This window comes from Brachyistius frenatus, unplaced genomic scaffold, assembly GCF_029030835.1.
Source record: "Brachyistius frenatus isolate BFR_SWC_R1_liver_20210118 unplaced genomic scaffold, ASM2903083v1 Contig_3, whole genome shotgun sequence".
Taxonomy (NCBI): domain Eukaryota; kingdom Metazoa; phylum Chordata; class Actinopteri; family Embiotocidae; genus Brachyistius; species Brachyistius frenatus.
In genome coordinates, this window is record NW_027210602.1 from 6,876,957 (window position 1) to 6,899,762 (window position 22,806).

The window sequence follows — 22,806 nt, forward strand, 5'->3', positions numbered from 1 at the left end:
TTCAGTGATGTGCTGTTCCACTGGAAGATTTATTATTGCTATGTTGAAGTCAATTTTAGCACTTTAATCAAGTAGAAACAAGAGATCTCCTGATGGCGTGAATGTCTCACTCTTACATACAACATGGACATGAAAACAATATGACATGATGCCTGGAGTGACTTAGTCTATTATCTAATTTATGGGGAGTGTTTACAGACTAATAGTTGATGTCTAGATAAAAGCTGTTTGACACTCAACAACACAGGAAGTCTATTTTAAAAGGAAACATAAGCATTTGCAGAAATAGTGATTCGGATTATGGTTTGTCTGAAAGATCAGAAAGACATTTAATCCTCAGAGGTATTCAGGCTACATTTATGCCATGCAACCAGTGGGCATGTTAACTCGCACAAGGGACTGTAAATCAGCTCTTGTGTAAGCCTCATCCTAATGAAACTCTTCATACGCTGGGGATTATCATGAAACTATTATTTTTCCTGAAAAGAGCACAACTGTCAGCTAGTGCGATGGGACTCATTTCAAATTTAATGCATTGTCATGCAGACCAGTACAGGCCTTGGGGCAGCTCCATGCCCGAGTGGAGGAAGTTGCTGCAGGCAAAGGAGATGTGAAATTAATATAACAAAGCAAATGACATGCAGGTTGTTGTGGATGATTCCCTCGCAGGCTGCAGCGGAAAGATTAAAGAAGTAATGTAACCTACCTCCCAGCCATAAGTGCAATTGCCTGTAGTGGTTATCATACCTTTTTATAGTGTATACTTCCTTTGCCTGTAGGAGGCAACACTGAAATCTCACGAATAAAGTGATGCTATTACTTTGCATTCCAGTGAGGGCAACATGTCTGACAATGATCAAACAGCTCTCTTTACGTGGAATCTGTCTATTAATTGTTTCGCGTCTGAAAGTCCAAAACGTAACACTCTTCTCTGACTTCCTATATTGGACGATAACAAGACACGAGTGCATACTGACCCAGGTTATACCAGACGTCCATTTCTCCGCTCAGCGTTCGGACTTCAATGATGCTCTGGCCGAGGAAATCATCCGACTCCCTCTTCAGACGCTGCTTCACCCTGGATTTGATGTCATCATCTTCGTCCCACACACGCACTTTGATTCGGTCTGAAGAATTGTGGCACTCACTAATGAAAAAACGGAAATGGAAAAATTAAAACATAGGTACTAAATAATAATATTATTATATGTGAAATCTGGAAATTACTTTCGACTCCTAGTTCGCCTGAGGATAGTGTACGTACGCCATACTATTAAATATATTGTAATTTACTTCACTCTTACAAAGAGCTATTTACATTTTAAAACCAGTAATTTTTTATGACTTACAAGTGGAATTTCTCCTCCCAGACCGGATTCAGGTTTCCATAAATGGTCTTGGTTCTCTTCTTGGTCTTGCCCACCTGAACAGTGACATATGGATCACTGGATCCTGTCTTGTCTTTGGCCTGAAGTCCTTGAGCACAAACAACTAACATGGTGATAGGGAAACAAAGACATAAGGAACACCCATTAGCATTAACAATTATCGCCCATGATTGCACAGGTAAGATTGATGCTGAGGAGTGAAGTTGTGGTTGAATCTGTCTGTTTTTGATCACCTGTGATGGTGATCTTGGCCGACCACTTGGAAGTACCGTCCAACACGCTCTGTTTGATAGTCTTCATCTGCTGGGCGTGAATGGTTTTGCTGATGACAAACACTTCTCTGACCAGCTCAAAGATTTCTGGTTTGTTCCGCTCCCTGATCTTCATCCTGTCCTTCATGGCCATGATGATGTTTTGAGTCCGGTCTTCGGCTCCATGCTTAGAGCTCTTTTCCGCAGCACCTAAGCATCAAAACAAAAATGTAAAAGAGATTAAATTAGAAAAAAAAATATACTATGTTGTCTCATTGGTACGCAGCTTAATTGACAACATTTTCTGTGCAATACTCACGCTGAAGACAGTCAGCATTCAGCAGCTCTTGGCACTTTTCGTGGCACTTGACCCCACACTCAGAGCACCGCATGCCTTGCCGGGCGATTCCCCACAGCAGCCCCTCACACTCATAGCAGTACGTGGGCGTAGTGGCTGTCCACACCTCAAAGTTATGCGGTGTGGTGCAGGATATGGGGTAGATGAGAGCCTGCAGGGTCTTCTTGTACACATGGTTTTTCTACAGAAGGACAGTTTTTTGGGGAGGTTTTTGTGCATGGAATTCTTGATAATGGATGATTCTATTATTTAAAAAGCAAAGTGGACAAAGCTTAAGGTGTTTCACTCACCAGCTCCTCATCTTTGATTGAGGACCGTGCAGCCATGGCAGATGTGATTCCCGCCTTCCTGGCTTGGACAAGGGACTAAACAACAAGTGACAAAGGAATATTTAGCTAAGTTCATACTTAGTAAACACATTATAACCCACAACCAAGCACCACAATAATACTATATTAGTGAAGGACAAAAGGGTGGCAGGGTGGTTATTGGGGTGGTCAGTAGGGTTATTATAGTAGGTTTTCCCTTTTGGTGAACTCTAACCCGATGATCAGAAAAACTCCATGTGAGTATTGTTAGTTTTAAGAAAGAAGTGAAGAGCAGATTACTAAATAGATATAGTTATAGTTAACACTCTAAAAGACTAACAGGGCTTTGTTAGTAGTGCATTGTATCCATGAGCTTCCCATTTTTATTATGTGTCCGTTAATGGTTTAACAAGTGAGGAAAAATGTTAACAAAAAGGTTGGGGAACGATTTGTTGATTACACACTCTAATGGTGATATTGGGTAGTGGGAAAAGCTACCCTAGGACCAAAAGGATGCATGCAAATGTTTTAATTTGGATAAAACAGGAGGTGTGTCATCAAAGAGATCAACATGCTGTCGACATGCATGTTGGAAGCAACTCCTGTTTTATTTGTCCTACTGGGTATTTTGTATTTAGGAGAAAAGGGAGTGGCAACTAGATTCTATAACTTACCATAGCCTGATCAAGGAGAGTGAATGCATTCAAGAGAGTTGTGGGGAATAGTTTCGGGTTTAAGAGAGGAGGGAGAGAGAAATTAGCAGTCTGATTTCATATTTGTCTCCATGTGTTGATAACAATCTCATCCCAAATTCAGCTTGAAGATAAAACGAATAGCTGTGACTTCTGTGGTGGTTTCACAAATAGAAAGACATGAACTCACAGTGAAAGTACAAAACAAAACAGGCGTGACATGACATACAGTAGATGTAGCGAAGGAAAGACAGGTAGGTACTGACCACATCGCTGACCAAGGCGATGGGCTTCTTTTTACGCAGGTCTGGCATGCTGTCAATTCCATACAGACCAGATCCGCCACTGAGCACCAACAGAAAGAGTGTAAAAGTCAATATAATGGCCTTAGATGCAATAACAAAGCAGTCCACAATATGGGCTTTTTATTGGTATTACAATATGGCCACATGACTGTTGTCACACTGCTGTTAAAATACAAATGTATTGCTCTTATCCAGTTTGTTATCTTATCCAGTTATTATAATATACCAATACAACACTCTCACCAAACATAAGCGTTAACTATATATGACTTACCCTGGTTTGACCCAGGCCTGTCTGGGACTGGATTCCTCATCTCGGACCTATAAGATTTCAAAGTGAGAATTTAAATTGATGGCTTATAGTCTGACATATAGAGGTATATTATGGGGGAACAAATGTGAAAACAAATCTGGTTGAGGTTCACTTATTTGATGTCACAGAGCATGCAAAGTTCCATATAAAAATGTGATGAAACCTTTAAAAGGTGGCCTCAAATAAATATTGCGGAACTCTATAATTGTGGATGTTATGTGAAATAAAATGCTGGACAAAGTTATAAATGTAGGGTGGGGGGTGAAAACGAATCTGGTTGAGTTTCACCTATCTGATGTCACAGAGCATGCAAAATTCCATATGAAAATGTGATAAAACCGATAAAAGGCGGCCTAAGAGACCCTTAGATAACTTAGAGGAGGGAGATAAAACCAAATCTCTTAAAGAATTTCACAAAACCACGAAAATTGTGACTGGGAGACTTCACATGTACAAAAGGTCTGTGGCTTCTTCTTCAATGTATGTCTGTCTGTCTTGAGTGTGTATACATCCGTGGAAGTGAAAATCTCTGCGGTTGACTCTAATAGTATGAGTTTTGATATTGTTTGAGAACTTCTGGCGGATATATAAAGCAGCAGCACCAGAACAAGCCCTAGAAACACAACTGTCCCTATAGAGTTACCACAATAAATTATAAAGTGGTTATTATACAGAATAATTTTGGTGATGGGACAAATGTCTTTTTCAGAATGACCCAATTGAGATACATAGTGCTCTTCTACCCATACAATGACCTGTATTATTAGAATTTAGTGCTTATAGCTTTGGAGTGTGCACAAGCAGTCTGGTTGACAAAGAAAAACAATACAGGTGATGAAGGAAAAATTAACACAATTATCCCACAACAATAAAAATCAAACTGTAGCTAAAACATTGAGCTAATATTGTATTGGTAACCTGATTATCTTCTTTCCCATACTCTGCAAAGAAAAAAACAAATCACAGACGAATTAGAAATCAAGTAAAAGACCTGTAATGGAGCAAACACTGCACTGAAGGAAGACCGCAAATGAAGTAATTATTCTCACACCAAAGAACGTTTTTACATTACAGTTGTTTTATGCAATAAAAAGTTCACTGGATTCAGTCATTACAGGCTTTAAGATTTATTTGATGCTGTTATTTCTGGGCTAGCCAGTGACTGAAATCAAATAAAAGCGCCTTAAAAATACCTGAGATACACTCGTCTTGCGATTGGGATCCCTGAGACCCTTGAGACCCTTGAGAGCCATGGGACCCTTGGGACCCTTGGGTAGATTTGGACAGTCTATGACGGGTTTGTCTCTTTTCCTTCAGAATGCGTTGGAAATTTGCTATACGTTCTTTGTGACTGGCATCAGTCGGCTTTCCTTGAATTTCTTCATCTAGAACATTGTTTTCACAAATTGGACTCAAACGCGCCTCTTCTGTGTTGAGCACTGGACTCAGAGGACTTTCGCCCTGTATTGCAGGACAGTGGTCTGGTGTTAAGTCAGAATTGGACAGTTCCCCATCTGTTGAATGTTCTCCTTTTCCCTTTGACATTTCCACAGAGTGATACTCAGTTGGGGTGCAGGGAGAGTGGCTTTCTCCATGGGGCGATGCTTCAATGGAGAATGACAGATTCTCATGTGTCTCACCACAATCCAGGTAGACCGAAATCTCACTGTCCTCCGTTGGAGTGGCAAACTGATTGAGATTCTCTGTCAGGCTAACCTCTCCCTCTGTAAAATATGTACTGCTCTGCTCCTCTTTAGGTCCACCAGCTTGTCTGACCGGTGATGGAGTTGCTTCAGACCCACTATCATCTTTCACACCTTCAGGGTTGGATCCTTCCAACTTTTTCAAAGCCCCTTTTAAAGCTGACCTGAAGGTGAGTACAGCCTTGCCAAATGTAGTTCCGTCAAAACCTGCATTGGGGTTTTTTGGTGTACACTCAGAATGTATTTCAGATGACCCCTGTGACACAGATTCTCCTACATCCTCCCTGGAAATGCTGTGATCTGTCCACTCTCTGTCTAAACTCTCGGCAGACCCAAGATCAAGAGTGTCCCCAGAAGACGGACAATCATCGCACAGGGAACGTGACTCCAGGTAGCCATCATCACAGTCTGTCAACAGCACAGTGGAGCAGCTCAGGCTCCTGAAGGGCCCACTGCCAAGTTCATTTGCACAGGCATCTGTTGTGTGGTAACCAGAACTACGGGAAAATGGGCAGTTTGCAGCACAGTCGCACTCTACATTTTCTTCTTCGTTTTGATGTGTGAGAGGCCTCCAGTCCACCATGCTGGAAGAACTGGAAGGGGAATTGTAATGGTGGCCAAACAACAGTGAGAGGTGCTCAGAACTGTTGTGTGAAGAGTGACCCGGTGTGCTGCTTTGGGTGTCCTCGGTGGCACACCTGTTCCAAACACCTAGACAGTTCTCTAGCTCTTCACCGCTGTTTACGCAAGAAGAGATGTCGTCCTCACTCCAACCTCCTTCTCGACTTATGCTGTGCTGCATATCAACTGGGGGCCACTGGTTATAATCTGCGTCATCAGAAACAAAGTCTGGACAATTGGAGCTGAGGCATGATGACAAAGAGGCTGTACTTTGGTAGTTGTGGCCACGATGGAGCTCCAGGTAGCCGAGATCAGGTTTTGTATGGCTTAGCATGTGCACGTTTGAACTCCGCTCTGAGTTCTTTTGCTGTGTTTGGTGGACCGATCTCAGAGTGGCAGGATTAACTGGCCACTGCTTGGGTGATTGATCAGATGATATACATCCTAAATCGTTTTCACAGTCTTTGAGCCCCAATACCAGACTGGAATCTCTCCCGTGAAGAGATGTGATGGCGTTCTGTCTCCCCAAGCTTCCTCGCCTGATGTGTCGTGTTTGAGAAACAGGACTAGGAAAAGGTGCAGCTGAAGCCCCAGAGTACAGCTCACCTATTTCACTGAGCACCGCGTCGACACAACAAGATACTTCGTCCACTGACCCTCGCACAGATGTCAGATACTGTCTTAGGTCAGAAATCTCCTCCTGGATCTTGTTGATGCCTTTCAGCTCTTTCATGATGTGTTCGACTATGTTACTAGAGCCTTGCTCTCCTTCCTCATCCTCCATATTCTCTTCATCTTTTCTGATCCCTTCAAGGACCCTGGGCATAGCATCCTCCACAACTCCACTGCCATCCTGGCACTGAGAATCTCTGTTTTCCCCAGAGGGGGTGAGGTCAGCCGTGGTGCCGGTAGTTTCGTCTGATGACAGGTCATGAACGGAATCGTTTTCTGGCCCCTGTCGGTTCTTCTGCAGCTTCCTGCGCAGGCTTCGCCCCACATTGGGGCTCTGTGATCTCTTCTTCTGCAGATCTTGCCTTTTGGGCGAGAGTGGAAGGTGCTCTGATTTGTAGGGTTCATCCTGTCCACTAACGTGTCCTCTGGGGAACATCCCTGAGAAGTGGCGCTTGTGATCAGCTGTTCCAACACATGGATGAACCACTGCCTCTGTAACTCCTCTTTACGATGGTTTAAGCACAAGCCAGCATCTTAAACTGCATATGAGAAAGCACCTGCATCATGGCTGAAAGGAGAAAAACTGGATCATATTTTGTTGAAAAAGCAGAGAGAGTACTTCTGCTATGTCCCATAAGTAAACATAATCATCAAACCATCAAGAATTAGCCTATACAAATGCCATCTAAACTTTCCTATGGCATTTACCTGGGGCAGAGCAACTAAAAAGGATCACAAAACGCATCGACCAACAACGACAATGCATTTTGAAAATAGCCTACTGTATGATTTAATTTTCATTTTACAAATCCCAAGAAAAAGTCATTAGCTCAATTATCAAATTCATATGCATTTTATTTAACTAATGTCATTTAAATGAACAAATATTTCCACCGTTACTCTTCTTGAACTATTGAGATTATTTTTGTATGACCAGCAGACTTGTTAATAAAGAGAGAAAAGCAAAAATTCCAACTTTTGACCTGCAATGCATAGGAGTTGCATTTGACCAGTTAAACTATGACAGTGTAGTATATGTATCTGTTTTTTTTTTGTTTTCTTTTAATTTTTTTTTTTAAAGAAGGTGACAATGTTGCTTTAATTGCAAATACAAGAGTTGGTTTAATGCATTTGAACACATACAACCCTACATGTATATTAAAGGCCCATGTAAGAGACTTCACCTCTCTGTACTGTACAGAAGTTGGTTAGACAATGTTGTTTGAACTGACCTCCTCTCAGTCAGAGTGGCAACTTGCAAAATGAACATCATGCAGCTGCCTCGATCTCTGTAATTAGGATGCTTTGGAGAGACAGCACAGTAATTAGATGACAGGTCAATTCTCTCCTCGGAGGCCATGTCATTCTTTCACACCCATACCAGCTGCACAGCTTGATAGCTCCGACCTATTGCCTACAGCAGACACACTACAGGGAATATTGAATACCTCCAACAATGTAACATAAATCCAGTGATGTCATTATTCCTTCTATTAAGTCATAGAATATACGTGACACAGCTTAGTGATATCCTTTTTGTCCAATGAGCATCACCACTTTGATAATCACATCAGAAATTTTAAAGATGCTATAAGTGCAATGGTTTCAAGGAAACATTTCTGCTGGTCGGCCCTAAAGCTTAAAAAGAGATTGCTCAGAACTCAGCCTCAACTCAAGACTTTAAGTTGGATAAAGTGGAATTTCTTAGCACCCCAAAACATAAAAATATGTTGGAACACCATCTTTAAGTGTCAATGGCAAATGTTTTTCTTATTTGTCTACTAATAGTTCTATATTGAAATGTGTGGCTATGGCCATGGTGAGGTCTCTTAAAATGGTCTACATGCAAGTTATAATTACAGCTTTAACAAAAGCAGTTACACAATATCTTATTTTGAATGTCCTTAGACCTAAATAAATTATGTTTGCTGATTTCTAGGGGTTTTCTCTACCGCTTGATGCATATTTTTTTCATCATTATTTTTAATTAAATATTGCAAAATGGTAAGATTCAATAACTGTAATGTGCTTTAGCCTTAGTTATGGGAAATCAGATTTCATATTCCGAAAGGAAACTATTTCAGAGAGTATAATCACTAACTACATTAACCCACTCCTACACTTGAGGTCTCCAATAAGCAGTAGAGCAGTGATGGTGTGTGTTAGCCTGATAAGAGTTTGGCCAGGAAAATATAATCAAGCCTATCAGGACAGACTGTCTCAATCACTATTCTGAATATGAGAATAAGCTGACGAGCCTATCCGAAATTGACTGGGAGGACTGGGCTTCCCATTAAAAGATAATTCATAAAACTTTATCATGAGGATGAGTTGTTGGTCCCCCCCCCCCCTAAAAATGAATGCTAAAAGAGATACATGGTTTTAATACATTATATGTATAAAAAAATTACACAGAATGATGTTAAAAAGGTTTTAGTTACACTTCTGGGGACCATTTGCCAAAAGACAGCCATGATACACGATGCGGTATGCGCTTACTCCTTAACTGTGGGGGGGGGGGAAGCCAGTCATAGTAATAACCTGCTCTTTTTCTCTCCATGCTAAACTGTCTGTGGTCAGAATGAGAAACCATTTCATTTCTCTCTCTTGGAAATAATAAGATTTACTGACAAAATATAGATAAACTGAAACAAGCCGGATTTCTGAGACCTTTTTTTATTTGCATTAATTAGACATTATAATCTACTGTATCTCTGTATTGTAAGTTTAGTACTAACATGTATTATAAGTAAAAGCCTGTTCAAAAATGTATATTTATTTTAAAATGGAAGCCTTACCTTGAAGGAAAAAAAGAACAACCTGTAGATTTCATCTCGCACGATTGATTAAATCCAGTAGCAAAGTAAAGTAATGTCCCTGTCTTTGATCAAACTCTATCCCTTGAGTGCCAATCAAGCCAGCAGATCTTTCTTTAACTGACAAAAATGCAGAAGTGTTAAATACCTAATTTCTACTACTAGAACACCACGCGCGACAAGTGTCGACCATGATCACACACTTCACCCTCGGTTAAGTAGCCATCCCTTCTTGCGTTCGCGCTCTCTCTCTCTCTCTCTCTCTCTCTCTCTCTCTCTCTCTCGCTCGCTCTCTCTTTCTTTCTGTCCTCTGGCAATGTATTCCAGCACAAAGCTAATCTGACGCTGTAAAACTGCCAGCTTTCAATCTCATTCGCTCTTTTTTTCTGTGTTCCCCCATCTGCAGTTGTTCTGAATCGCAACAGCTTCCTTTCATTTCTTTAAATTTGTTGTTTGTAAAAGGGATGAATTTGTGACAAATACATCAGCACCCCTGGTTACCGTGCACAAAGGGCTTTTCTTGCTCACATTTCCCTTGTGAAGAGGTTTGCAGCTACTTAATATCAAATATGGGCCAGAGAGTGTCACTGCTGCCAAACATTTTCAAGGAACCTAAAACACATCTTAAGTCATTATGTTATTTGTCTGTAAACAAGTGTGTGAGGATGTTTTGCAGCCTCGAGTGTGACATTCTTATCATGCACTGTCACTGTGACACAACTTGACAGATTAACAACCAATTCAAATTAATTCGTCTTTGCAGCATTTAGCTGCGTGTCATAAGCATTTCCCTATGTCCTGTAATAAATGGCTCTTAGACAGCTTTCACCCTCCATTTATATTGATGTCTTCAATCAGCCGTTTACAGTTCACGTTCGTCTCGAACAGTCCGTGCGAGCCAATCATTATAATGGAGCCGTGCGAGGGCTATCTGTGCTACTCTTTTACTGCCATGCCGTTAAAGGCTTAATCAAGGGGATGAACCCCAATTAGTGCTGAGAGACTCTGATGGTGTCACTATGAGCACCCTTTAAAATATTTCTGATTGGATTTGGGTCCAAACACTTCTGTTTGCGTGGGTTGGATACAAATTCCCAGGAAATGGTAATGGCTATTGGAACAATATGAGTTTACGTTGTGTTTGTTACTGAAATCAAAAGTCACAGATAGCATAATAACAATCAAAGGAATGCCATATGACTGCCTGTTTATCAACGGACATTTGATGTAATGACAGCCATAATTGCCTCAGTGGTACAGATCATCACCTATTAGACAGGGTGTTGTGCTTGTAGTCATTACCTTTATCTAAAAAAAATACGGAGTATGAAAATTGGATATGGCATAAACTGCTCTAATGATGACATCCTTCCCTCTCATGAAGGAGTTTAGATCATGGCTGGTTTATATATTCCCTGAGGTATTTCTACAGATTCCGATGAAATGCAGTGACAACCTTTAAGTTCTTATGACATAAACTGACAAATTAGTCAAACACCGCAGACATTATATAGGTACAGATTACAGTACAACATGAGAAGGACCTCCATGAGACAACCATTCATTAATGCAAATTATCGATCTTCGGAGCAATGAGTGATAGACCTAACTCCACAGAGGGACAATATACTTCAGCTTCACAATCACAGTGCCATGTGAAGAGATATACCAACCACTGAAGACTGAGATAGAGAGAAGGCATAGTGTCATCTCACCAGTGGAGCTAGTTTATGACCAGTTGGCTGCAGTTAAAACACAAGGACTAAACCAAATATACTCACTTTAAACTTGAACCTGATAAGTAAGGTGAATCCCTAGCAGTTCCACAAAGACAGAGGTACTTGTTTTGTAGAAATAGAAGGAGAAATTACACTCAATGTAATTCTAGTGCATTTTAGTGCATCTGCTGAAACATCCAGAGAGGTTAAACTCAACCAGTGTCAAAGAATTGCCTAGTGTTGTATGTCTGTGGCAAGAAGGAGAAAAGAGAGTCCTAAAGAAAAAGGTGATGGAAGATTGAATATTGGTGGAGGAACTGAGGTAAGACTGCCTACCTCCCGGAGCTGAACCCTGACTTTATTGATAGCCTTCAACCAGCGAACTCTGGATGGGGTAAAGGGTAGTGGTGGCCCATCATCGTGGAATCTGGGTTACATGGTAAAACGACAGAAAGAGATGGAGACAATCTATCAGTTCCCACAAATCATCATTATAACAAATAAAAAACCTAAGTTGATATTCAAGCAAAAACAATAAATCCTGTACCTTTGCAGTTTAAAGGATCCTCTCTCTGCCGGAGTGTCATTTTTCGAGCCCCGTCCTATTTCAGGAGACAGTCTACGTATCTCCTGCTCACCAACCGTAGAGTGTCCATTGGAGGAAAGGTGTCCATTTGTGCGTGGCTGCCCATTGGTGGAGGGTGGAAAGCCAGTACTATGATAGGAGTGGAAGGACTCCTCCAGTTCTGAGCCTCCAGTGCTCTCGTGTCCAGTCTCACTCAGCTGGGAGCTGGTCTGGCTCAGGTTTCCTGATGATCCAAAGCGACTACTTTCCACTGGACTACAATGGTAAAGAGGAGTGAGACAAATATTTAGAGTCGCCAATGAGTGAACAAATGTTTCAAAATATTTTTATAGTTTATATTTTTTCACTAGTAAAGGCCAGATAAGTGGGGATTGTTACATAAAACTAACTTTTAGTACTTTTTAAATTCAGAAATAGTTTCAGTACTCTTTAATAATGCTGAAACAATCAACAAAATAATTTTTGGGTTGTAATAAACCCCACCCATTTGCTAAGAATTATCTGCATACATTATTCAAGGTTTAAACAAAACTCTACTGTCATCAATATTCCCTCTAAATGATTAATTGGTATAGTATACACACACCACATCATCCCCCCCAAAAAGATACCTAACCTTGCAAGTATGCTGCTGCATATTGGAAAATAATGAAAATGTTAAAACTGCATCAATGCATGTGCATTATACACTACACTGCATATGCATTTCTACATTAGACTTGTGTTTATAAATAAAACGGGCAAATATAAGAGTATGCTCTATTTTGTGGTGTGAGGTATAAAATCCCCTGCAATTGCCCGTCCTTAGTGAAATTGGTATATTTAGGGGCACACAAGTACATCCACATATTTCCTTGTCAATATTTTCCTCTCAAATTTCCACAAAATAGGACAAAAGTATACAGCACACGATGGTAAGTAAACTTAAAGAGACACAGAGCTGACACACAGATGAATGTAGACCAGGAAATATTCAAAGCTGATCAGTGTGCTTGAAATTTTACCTTTGACATTTTGGAACTGTTTTCATTTTTAGGGGCAGAATACAGATTAAACATATTTATAACACTGGAATGTACATTTCTGGGTTGAATGTTAAGGACTTGAAAATCTGATTATATTCAATAAATATAACAGTGTACAAATCAAATCAGATCTCCATGCTTAAACAAAACGTGTATCTTTCATCCTGCGAATGTCTTTATTTTTCACTAACTGTCAGAGGAGAGACAATACATTTTCTCTCTGTAATAAACTAATGAATAATTAAGTACAGTGACCTGTGAATTAGCCATGATTAAGGGAATGTGTACGTTTTGTTTTGGAATTCTGTTTTGAATTGACATGAAACTGCAGAGATGCTCCTCACAAATGCCCATATACGACAATATACACACACAGACACACACACACATAAACACACAGACATACATGTGCTAAACTAGAGAGAATGGACTGCAGAGCTGGACAGGAAGTATGTTTTTTTTCAAAACTGTTAATGCATCATAAATGGTGAAGGTAGGGGGTGCCATTTATTATGCTTTTACTAGCCTTTTTGCATTCAATAGATCCATCTTGGACTGGTTGTCCAGCTGCACTCCAGAGGTAGGACCTGCAGAGGGGTATGCTTCTACAAGGCTCTCCTTGTCCTTTGGGGTCAGGGATGCTGAAGGGTCTACTTCAGGAGTGGAGATGCAAATCTGGGGGTTTTCTATTTCATCTGTGGAACCTACCGGTTCAGTTTTTTGGGCATCAGATGTTGCAACCTTTTGTACAGTATGTGTTTGACCACTTGTTGGCGTGTTGTTAGTTTTGGGTTGAGATGTTACTACTGGGACAGCTTGTGGCTTGGGTTGCTCTGCCTGCCAAGGAAAACTTATTTTTGCCCCAAATAATGAAGTGGTGGGTGGCTCTTGTTTTCCAGCACCAGGGTTTTCTTCTTGAAATAGACCTCCAGAGAGCGTTTTCAATCCTGAAAACAGACCACCGCCTCCTTCTGTTTGAGGTAATGACGATGATGGCATTGTTGGTGAAAACAGGGATCCAAGAGATTTTCCTGTATCACTCTGTGCAGATATAAACCCAAACAGAGACTTTGCTTGAGATGGTTCTGCACTGTTGGACAACTGATCAGCAGGGGAAGCTACACAAGCAACTGCTTCTTTGGTATCAGGGGGGGCTGATTTGTCACTCTCTTTATGCTCAGGGTCCTCTTTAATGAACATGGGCTTCTCGTGTATCACCTCTCCCTCAACAGCTGACTTGTCTGTTTCAGTGCCATCTACCTGATCAGTGGGGTCACATGTAGTGTTTATTGCCACACTTGTGACTGCAGACAATGCCACTGCACTATCACTTGTTAGGCAGTCAGATTTAACTTGATCATTATCTGTCAACGTTGAATCTTGCATTTTATTTGTACTAGTCTCACAGCCAGGTGGAGGGTCTTTTGTTAACACATTCCCATCCTTAGTCTGTGGCTTTGGAGTAGTGCTAGGTGTTGGTTTTGGCTCAGCTGGGACTGACCCCGATGGCTTAGGTGGTTGTCCCATACCCCCAAATAAAGATCCGCCTATGCCCCCAAGTATTGATGCTCCAGTCTGTGATGCTGAAGTCTGACCAGTCGTTCCTCCAAACATTCCTCCCAGTAAAGAACCACCAGGCTGTGGTGCTCCTCCAGCTCCTCCAAACATCCCACCCAGTAATGATCCACCAGTCTGGGCACCTGCAGGCTTGGCAGGAGACCCTCCTCCAAACATCCCACCTAATATTGACCCTCCAGTAGTGGGGGCAGTGGTTTGAGGACCAGACTGAGGTGCAGCCCCTTTGAATAACCCTCCTAGTAATGATCCCCCTGTAGGGGGAGATGCTGTCTGGGTGTTAGACCCTCCAAAAATACCCCCTAATAATGATGCTCCGGTCTGACTGGTGGGAGCTTGGGGTGTTGTTCCTCCTAGTCCAAACAGGGAGGTCTTTTGCTGTTGTTGAGGACCTTCAGTGGGACCAGCTGGTGGTTTGAAAAGGGAAGACATAAAGCCTGTAACTGTATCTGCAGCTGAGTCATTAGCAGGTTTGTCTGGCTCTGGAGGCTTCTGTTGTACTGGGACCCCGGGACTTGCTGACTGATTGGGTGGTGTTTCCTCTTCTACTTTAGGTGGTGTTGTATCTTGACTACCAATAAGCTCTGGTCTTGCAGGTTGTGTCTGTGCAGATACATCAGATTCTTTAGACTGAATATCTTCAGCTGAAGCAGTTGGCTTGTCAGTACCTTGGCAACTAACTTCTTCAACAAGATTACCATCAGTTTTAGACAAGCTTGCCTCAAGACCCTGGACAGTACTGTCAGGTTGCTGTAGTGTTTCCACCTCCTCTTTCCTTTTGGTATTTGTGTCAGTTACACCGGTCTCAGCACCAGCTGAAGCAGTTGAACTGTCATCAGTGGGTTTTGGTGGAACAGTTACATCTGATGTAGTGTCAGTAAGAGCTGTGGATAACGTTTTCTTGTCATCATTAGATGTGGGAGTAACTGTTGCAGTGGGTGTTGCAGCTGGAACCGATCCTCCAAACATTGAAAGTAAACTTTTACCAGGTGTTTCATTAGAAGCAGAAGCTCCGGATAAAATGCCACCAAGAAGAGATGCACCAGTCTGTGTAGTAGCTGTTTGAGAAGAGGATCCACCCAAAATACCTCCCAATACAGAGCTATTGTTTTGGGTTGTTGAGGACCCGCTGGTCTGAGGCACTAAAGATGAAGCAGCTGATCCTCCAAAAATGCCACCCAAAATAGATCCTGCAGTCTGAGATCCAGTAGTTTGTGGAGCAGATCCACCAAACAAGCCTCCAAGTAACGAAGGCCCTGCAGTTTGAGGACCAGAGCCTCCAATCATAGTTGGACCAGCTTGAGGAGCTACCTGAGGTGCAGACCCTCCAAATAAACCACCTAGTAATGATCCTCCAGTTTGAGAAGGTTGTGTTTGGGGTGAAGACCCTCCAAACATTGCCCCTAATAGAGAACTTCCAGACTGTGAGGAGGGCTGAGGGACAGAACCTCCAAACACAGAGAACAAACCTTTGGCTGGCAGTTCCTTGGGGCCTGAAGATCCAGGAACAGATCCAGTCTGGTTAGTAGTAGGCTCATTACTGGGTGAAGAAAATAAAGAAAACAGACCTTTTCCTGGACCATCTGAATGTAATCCGGTAGAAGATGGAGGTTGTGGTGCTGATCCAGTGATCATAGATAACAGACCAGATGCTGGTGGTTCTTTAGGGGGAGCATGATCCTGGGGTGCACTTTCTGTGCTTGTTTCCTTATTCTCAATGACACATTCTGAATTTGATTCCTTAGAGGCAATATCAGCATCTTTAATTGTGGTACTCTCTTTATGAGAATCTATCGTAGCTACAGTAATATCAGTGGGTGGGGTACCATGCACTTCACTAGAATTACTTTGAGCTTTGCCACCTGAGAGTTCACTTGATATTTCACTGGTTTTTAGTTCCTTTGGGACATGGCTGCTGGAAATAGATGGAATGTGGGAAGAATTTTGTTGTAAATGAGTAGTTGGTGGCTCTTTGGTAGCAGTAACAGAAGTAGATGATGAATTGGGAGTTTGTTGTGAAGGTGACACACTATTATTAATAACAGGTGGTTTGGGAGCTGCAGTCCCTTGCGCAGAAGTCATATTTGCACTTCCACCAGCTCCTGGTGTTTGAGGACTACTGGGGCCACTAAACATCGAGAACAATGATTTTCTTGGACTTTCACTAGAGGCAGACAACCCACCCAATATACCCCCAAGAACTGAAGTGGCTGTCTGTCCTTGTGGTGGAGGCTGTTCTTGTGGTTTAGATTGTGTCCGAGGTCCCCCTTGTTGTTGAGTTTGTGACTGAACTCCTCTTTGTTGAGATGGCATTGTTGGTGGCTGAGGTTGTGGAGGACTGGAATCACTAAATACTGAAAACAGTCCCTTCATTGGGCTTTCAGATGAACTTGATGTCCCAGGCAGAATGCCCCCTAAAAATGATCCTGTTTGGGGTTGAGACTGTTGGGTGCTAGGACCACCAAACATCGAACGGAATCCGGTAGATGGTTGATCTTTTGGGGGAACAGTTCCCTGTTGTGGGGGCCCAGGGGCAGGCTTGGCTTGATTAGGAGGCTGAGGAGGACTTGATCCTCCAAACATTGATAATAAGCTTTTACCAAGTGTCTCCTGCTGAGGAGGTTGTGGGGTAGCACTTTGGGCATGTGTTTGAGGCACAGGCTCAGCTTTAGGTGCAGGCTGCTGAGGACTTGGCCCAGTAAATATTGACAATATACTTTTGCCAAGGGATTCTTCCTGTGGAGTATTTGCTGATGCATGTGGTTGAGGTATTGGTCCAGACTGTGCAGCAGCTGTTGATCCTGCAAGCATTTCTCCAATTGAAAATCCAAATAGTCCACCAGATGGTTTATTTCCTGAATCCTGCTTTGATTGTACTGCAGGTGGTATGGTCTCGGACTTGCTTGCTGCAGGGTCTGAAGAAAGACTAGGAGAAAACACTTGTGATATACTTTTGTTTGGGGGTTGGCCCTGTGAGGGCTGAGATGTGGTACTTTGATCCATTGTTTTCTGTCTCTGTATACCCTTAGATCTAGATGCTAGTGTTAGTGAACCCTCAGTAGCACTTGGTTTCATTTGCTGTGTTTGTGGTGGAGTGGGCTCAGCACTAAATAGGCTGCTAATTGATCCAAAGAGATTTGACACTCCTGCAGCTTCTTTATTTGCAGTGGTACTGCCTGGTAAGGAAGCCGTACTGCCAGTTTGGCTCTGCTCATTGAGTGACGCTTGAGATAATTTCTGGGGATCTGGTTTGACTTCCTCCATTCCTACAGCAGACTTTAGAAAGCTCATTATGCCTGCCTGTGGTTGTTCAGGTGGTTTCTCCACTGGCTTGTCAGCTGCAGATGGTCCAGAGGTTGCAGGTTTAACAAGAGATTCTTTTGATCCTAAAGGCACTGCGACATTGGGCTTTGTAGATGGGGCTGCTTGTTGGACCATGGTAGTCTGACGTGAAAGTCTAGGTTTTTCTGAAGTTGTATGCAAGTTTGTTGATGGATGAGTCACTTGAGCTGTTGTTGGTACAGTGGGCAAAATTCTTCCCTGTGTGGCAGCTGGCCTCTGTATTTGTTGTTTAACAGTTTCAGGTTGGATGACACCAGCAGAGGATTCTTCTTTGATGATCTTAGACTTCAGACTTTGGAAACCTGATGAAAGAATGTTCTTAGACGTTTTGTCAGAGGCTTGATCACACGAGGAAGTGCTAGTTTTGTTTACTTCCACCTGTGACTTTTTGTCGACAAAAGACGATATTAGGGAGGAAATCTTTTTGACTTGACGACGAGGCTGTTCTTCTCCTGCAGCCACTATTTTCCTCCATTCTTCCTCTGATACATCATCTACATGTTTCACTGTAATGGCGGTAGATGAACGCCGCCGTTGGCTCGGTTGGTAACATTTGTGAAGTAGTTGCTGATTTGAATTTGCAGTTGGAGTGGAGTTCAAAGAAACAGCAACCTTTTGAGCAAGAAATTTCTTTATTTCCTGGTTGTTCCAATAAGGGCCAACATGGTTTTTGTTATGACATGAAAGGTCAATGATATCTTTGCAGTGATCTTCATAGACATAACTAGGCTGTCTGGGATCCATCCTTACTTTGTTTAACCTGTAAGATGTGAAATCCATATATTGTTGCCTTTGGGACAGAAATGAATTTTCAAACATTTGAGAGAACTGTTCGAGATTTAAATTCATGATCTGATTTCCTTTTCTATATGCAGCAGACAAATCTAGGGGAGCATTAAGAATTTGTGAATCGCCATAATCTTGACCAGGAAACCAAAGAAGCTCATCCTCATTGTAAAGTGGAATTTTAAAGCCACAAACTAAAACCATTTCATTGTGAAGCCAGGCACTGGGCAAACTGTCTAATTTCTGCGTATTCCCCAAAGATTCGCCCTCAGGGGCACATGCATACACATATTCACCTGCTGCATCCGTAAGCAAAGCATAAATGTACTCATGATCTGTGTAAACAAAGTAGCCACAGTCGCCATTTTCTGCTGGCCACCACATTCCTTGCTCCAAAAGGGCAAGCCACTGCTGAAACCATTCAGTGTCTTCGAGGTATAGGGAGTCTTCTGCCTCAATATTGGCACGTGGGGGACAGTTTGAATCTATTGGTCTATTTAAATTAAACCGACTCTGATTGATCATGCCATCAGTATGAACATATTGTGGATCTGCATTATCAATTCCACATTGCCAGTTTGCTGAATAAGATAAGCTTGGTGCAGTCTCCTCGTAATAGCCTTCATGATATGAAACACTATTCAAGCTATAAGTGCTACCATAATTAAATGAATTACATTTTCCAAACTTTGCATTACTCTGTTTAGTAGTTAAGTTCAACACACCATCTTCATAGGGTGAACATTCTAGGTTTCCCAAGTCTTCATAACTGTTCCATAATTTCCTCTTGGGATATGGATCATCATCCCTGTGTCCTTCAAACTGATATTGTTTAATTTGCTCTTGTTGACAAGCAACACCTTGCCATGGTGTAGGGTTAATTGCCTGATTGATATTTGATGAACTGCAGTGAAGAGTAGATGCTGGTAGTGACGTGCCTTCACAGCTCTGTCTATACCCTTGATCTTCTCCCTGGAAATGATAATTCAGTGACTCATTCTGAAACTGCTGCCATAGAGCACTTTCACGTATCCACTGGTTTTCATCATAAGATGGACTTATCCCATATGGGGACAACTGACCATGGTAAAGGTTTTGACTTGTAGCTCCATACAAAGAGGGTGTACTACCACCAATATATGGCTGCATAGTTGGGAATGAAGGCGTATGCCTTCGTAAAAGGGAATTCATATTTCCTGTGCTATTAGCCATTGGGTTAATTGACTGAAGTGAGCCAGGATAGTATAGCTGATGTAAATTACCTGTGCTAATAGATGAGTATGTTGCCCGAGTCTGAGGAGATCTTGCAAAAGTCGCTGATGTTCGCAAGTCCAGACTCTCAGTATCAATTGATACGGGTGCACTGATAAAAGCATGTCTGCTCTGTCTTGGATTGAAAGAATCTGGAGCAACTCTTTGCAAGCTGCCCCTTCCTAAGTCTGAAGTATAACTTTTTGCTGTGGCTGAATGTAACTCTGCGAACTTAGTTGAAGGTGTCTGTTGTTCTGTATTCTGACCTGACATTGCTTCTTGTTTAGTACATGTGTCCTCAGATACATTTTTGCTGAACAATCCAGATAAAAACCCTTGCTGGGCAGCTCGCGGATTCCCCTTCTCTTTCTCAGCATGTTCTTCTGAGGACTGCTGTGGTACATTCATGCATGGCTGTTTTTGAAGAGGGGTTTTCATTGTGACCGTATTGGCCCTCTGTTGTGGTGATTGTCCTGTTGTTGTCTGACAGGTTGTGTCAGTGTTGTCAGATGACTTTGTTAACTTGTTAAACAACCCTGAGAGCACTCCAGAATTACTTGATGTCTCCAAATGTGTTTGACCAGTCTGGCTACATGGCACTATGATTTGTTGTTGCGCCTCATATGTGTTTTCAGGCTGCTGGTGTTGAGCCATATTTTCTGAGGAGGATTTGAATAGTCCAGAAAGCAGACCACTTGCTTCAGTTGATCTTTGTGTTGTGCTAGTTTGTGGTTGATTTTGGTTGGAAAGAGGGATATTATTTGGCCTTGTCTGCTCATGGCTGGATTTACTTGGGGTAATTGTCTCCTTTGGAAAAACTTGCTGACTCGAGGTTCTGTTCCCGAGTTGACCACCTGGTTTTGGACCTTGACTATTCTGTTGGTTGACACCTTGTTGATTATGTTGAACAGTGTAATGTTGCTGAACTGTTTGACTGCTTGAAATGTTCTCATTTGATGCAAATTTAAGCAAGCCAGACAAAAGACCCTTTGGCTGAGTTTGATCTGAAGTCTGCTGCTGACCAGAGTAATTGCCAGGCATGTTACTCTGCTTTTCAGCTTCAGAAGGTTGCACATTCTGTTGTATGTTTTCTGTTGATGAAAATTTCAATAGTCCTGAGAGAAGGCCCCCTGTTTGTGGAGCCGAAGACCTTTGTTGTGGGGGAGGGTGATGAGGAAACTGCGAGGGATTGTCACTCTTGGGTGGCTGAATGTTATGAGAAGCCTGCTGTGCCAAATTTCCAGAGAGATCACTGGTAGAACCAAATTTAAGAAGTCCAGATAGCAGTCCACCTTGTTTGGGTTGATTAGAGATGTCCTCAGTGGAGTTCCCTTTAAAAAGACCTGTCAAAAAACTTTGTGACTCAGGTTGTTTGGGAAGTTGTTGCTGCATTCCATGAGGGGCTACCGTTGGTTTCTGATTTGATGGGTGTTGTATGTTTGAGCCAGATGGCACTCTGTTGTTCTGAGATTGCTGATTGCTGATCAAATTCTGGTTTGAACCAGAGGGAGCAGAGGCAGGATGAAAAATGCTGGAAAACCATCCTTTCTCAGTGGTTTCCTGGGGCACAGCAGCACTCTGTGTAAAGGTGGTGGAAGTTGTTGGGGGAAGATCATGATGTGCTTGCAGAGGATTCTGTGTTTTCATGGAGGCACTTACATCTTCACTGGATGCAAACTTTAAAAAACCAGAAAGCATGCCTCCCTCTGCTCTCTGATTTTGCTGAGTGGAAACATTTTCAGAGGACAGGAAAGGTAGTTTAATCTTACTACTTAATGATGGGTCCACAGCTGCTTTCTGTAGTTGGGGTTCCTCCGTGGTTCTAAACACTGGGTAAACTGCCACAGGAGGAGCTCCCTGAGGAGGAACAGGAACACCGGGTGTGATCAATGAAGTGAATGACTTCTTAAAAGGGCTGAAGAAACCAGTGTTTGCAGATTGTGTTTGGCCAGTCGACCTTTCTGGCCCCAGAGCAGGCACATTTTCTTGCTCGTAAATAGGTAGATTTGGTCTCCCATATACATTTTCATTATAATTTTGTCCCAAATTTTTTTCCTGTGATGAAGTTCTTAATTTTTCTGATGTCCAACTTCCTTCGGCTGTCATTGTCTGTTTACCTTGATGAACACATTTATCAACCCATTTCTCATCCCGTTGCGTATGGCTTTGAGAATATGTAGATTCTGGCACCTGTTTGTATTCAGATGAGCTTCCATTATCTCCTGATGGAAGAAGCTTTAAAGAATTCAATTTTCCTAAGACTGTGTTTTCTGGAGCACTTTGAGGTTTGGTTACAAACTCGAGTACATGTTCTTTTGTACTTGTTTGAGTATGACTCCTTGTGGGAATTTTTGTATCATTATAATAACCTTGTGTTTTGGCATCACGTGGTGGCTGAGAAGGCAAAGAACTGAATGATCTTTCAGGGGATACTGGGGATACCACAGCTACAGGGGCTGTGCTATTCGATTTGGGAATAAAAGAAAACAGTTTTGTTAGTCCAGATGGTAGGGGCTGTGCAGATAGTGCTTGTGGAGATGGGGCAGGCTGTTTGGGGCCACCTCCAACTTTGTCAGTGAGAGAACTAAACAATGAGCTCATGGCATTTTTTACTCCTGAAATACTCTGATCAGAAGGAGTGTGAGATTGGGATTCTCCTCTAGGATCCTTCGATGAACTATTTTGGTCTTCTCCGAAAGAATCGGTTCTATTGCTACCCAGAGAGGATAGCCTAGATTTGCTTGATTTAGGAAGGGAGCCGTATTTGCTAATTTCCTCTTCTTTTTCAGCAAGGTATTCAGAAACTGTTTCAACTAGACACTGGAGCTCATCCATAGGGTCTACGTATTCATCACTTGGTTCCTCCACTGGGGAGAGCATTGCCTCTGAAACCCATCCTCCAGTTTTAGATTTTCCACACTTCTTCTCCCGAAGCCCATGATAATGTTCTATATGGCCCTCATAGGAGAAATACCCGTCTTTGTAATGTTTTGCATTTTCTGAACGAAAGTCTTCAGACATAAAGGCAACATCATCTATACCCTCCTCTGCTCCTATGGAGTAGTGCAGATCCTGAGAACTTTCAATTTCAAAATC

At 42.2% G+C, this 22,806-nt stretch overlaps 1 protein-coding gene across 5 annotated transcripts in view; it reads right to left on the bottom strand.

Moving 5' to 3' along the window:
- Window positions 1-22,806, bottom strand: part of LOC138624591 (protein unc-13 homolog B-like) — a 66,804-nt gene that overhangs the window by 17,351 nt on the left and 26,647 nt on the right. The window contains exons 1-10 of one of the 5 annotated variants that reach the window (XM_069704911.1): window positions 9,410-9,477; window positions 4,809-7,179; window positions 4,534-4,556; window positions 3,577-3,623; window positions 3,264-3,342; window positions 2,288-2,362; window positions 1,959-2,178; window positions 1,622-1,849; window positions 1,350-1,491; window positions 978-1,147 (exon numbers count right to left, since the gene is read on the bottom strand). In XM_069704911.1, coding sequence (XP_069561012.1) covers window positions 978-1,147; window positions 1,350-1,491; window positions 1,622-1,849; window positions 1,959-2,178; window positions 2,288-2,362; window positions 3,264-3,342; window positions 3,577-3,623; window positions 4,534-4,556; window positions 4,809-7,047 — 3,223 coding nt within the window. In that variant the 5' untranslated portion in view covers window positions 7,048-7,179; window positions 9,410-9,477. Of the gene's footprint in view, window positions 1-977; window positions 1,148-1,349; window positions 1,492-1,621; window positions 1,850-1,958; window positions 2,179-2,287; window positions 2,363-2,979; window positions 3,073-3,263; window positions 3,343-3,576; window positions 3,624-4,533; window positions 4,557-4,808; window positions 8,871-9,409; window positions 9,478-11,481; window positions 11,573-11,692; window positions 11,987-22,806 lie in introns of those variants that run through there. The other 4 variants (XM_069704930.1, XM_069704937.1, XM_069704921.1 and 1 more) reach the window with 4 other exon arrangements.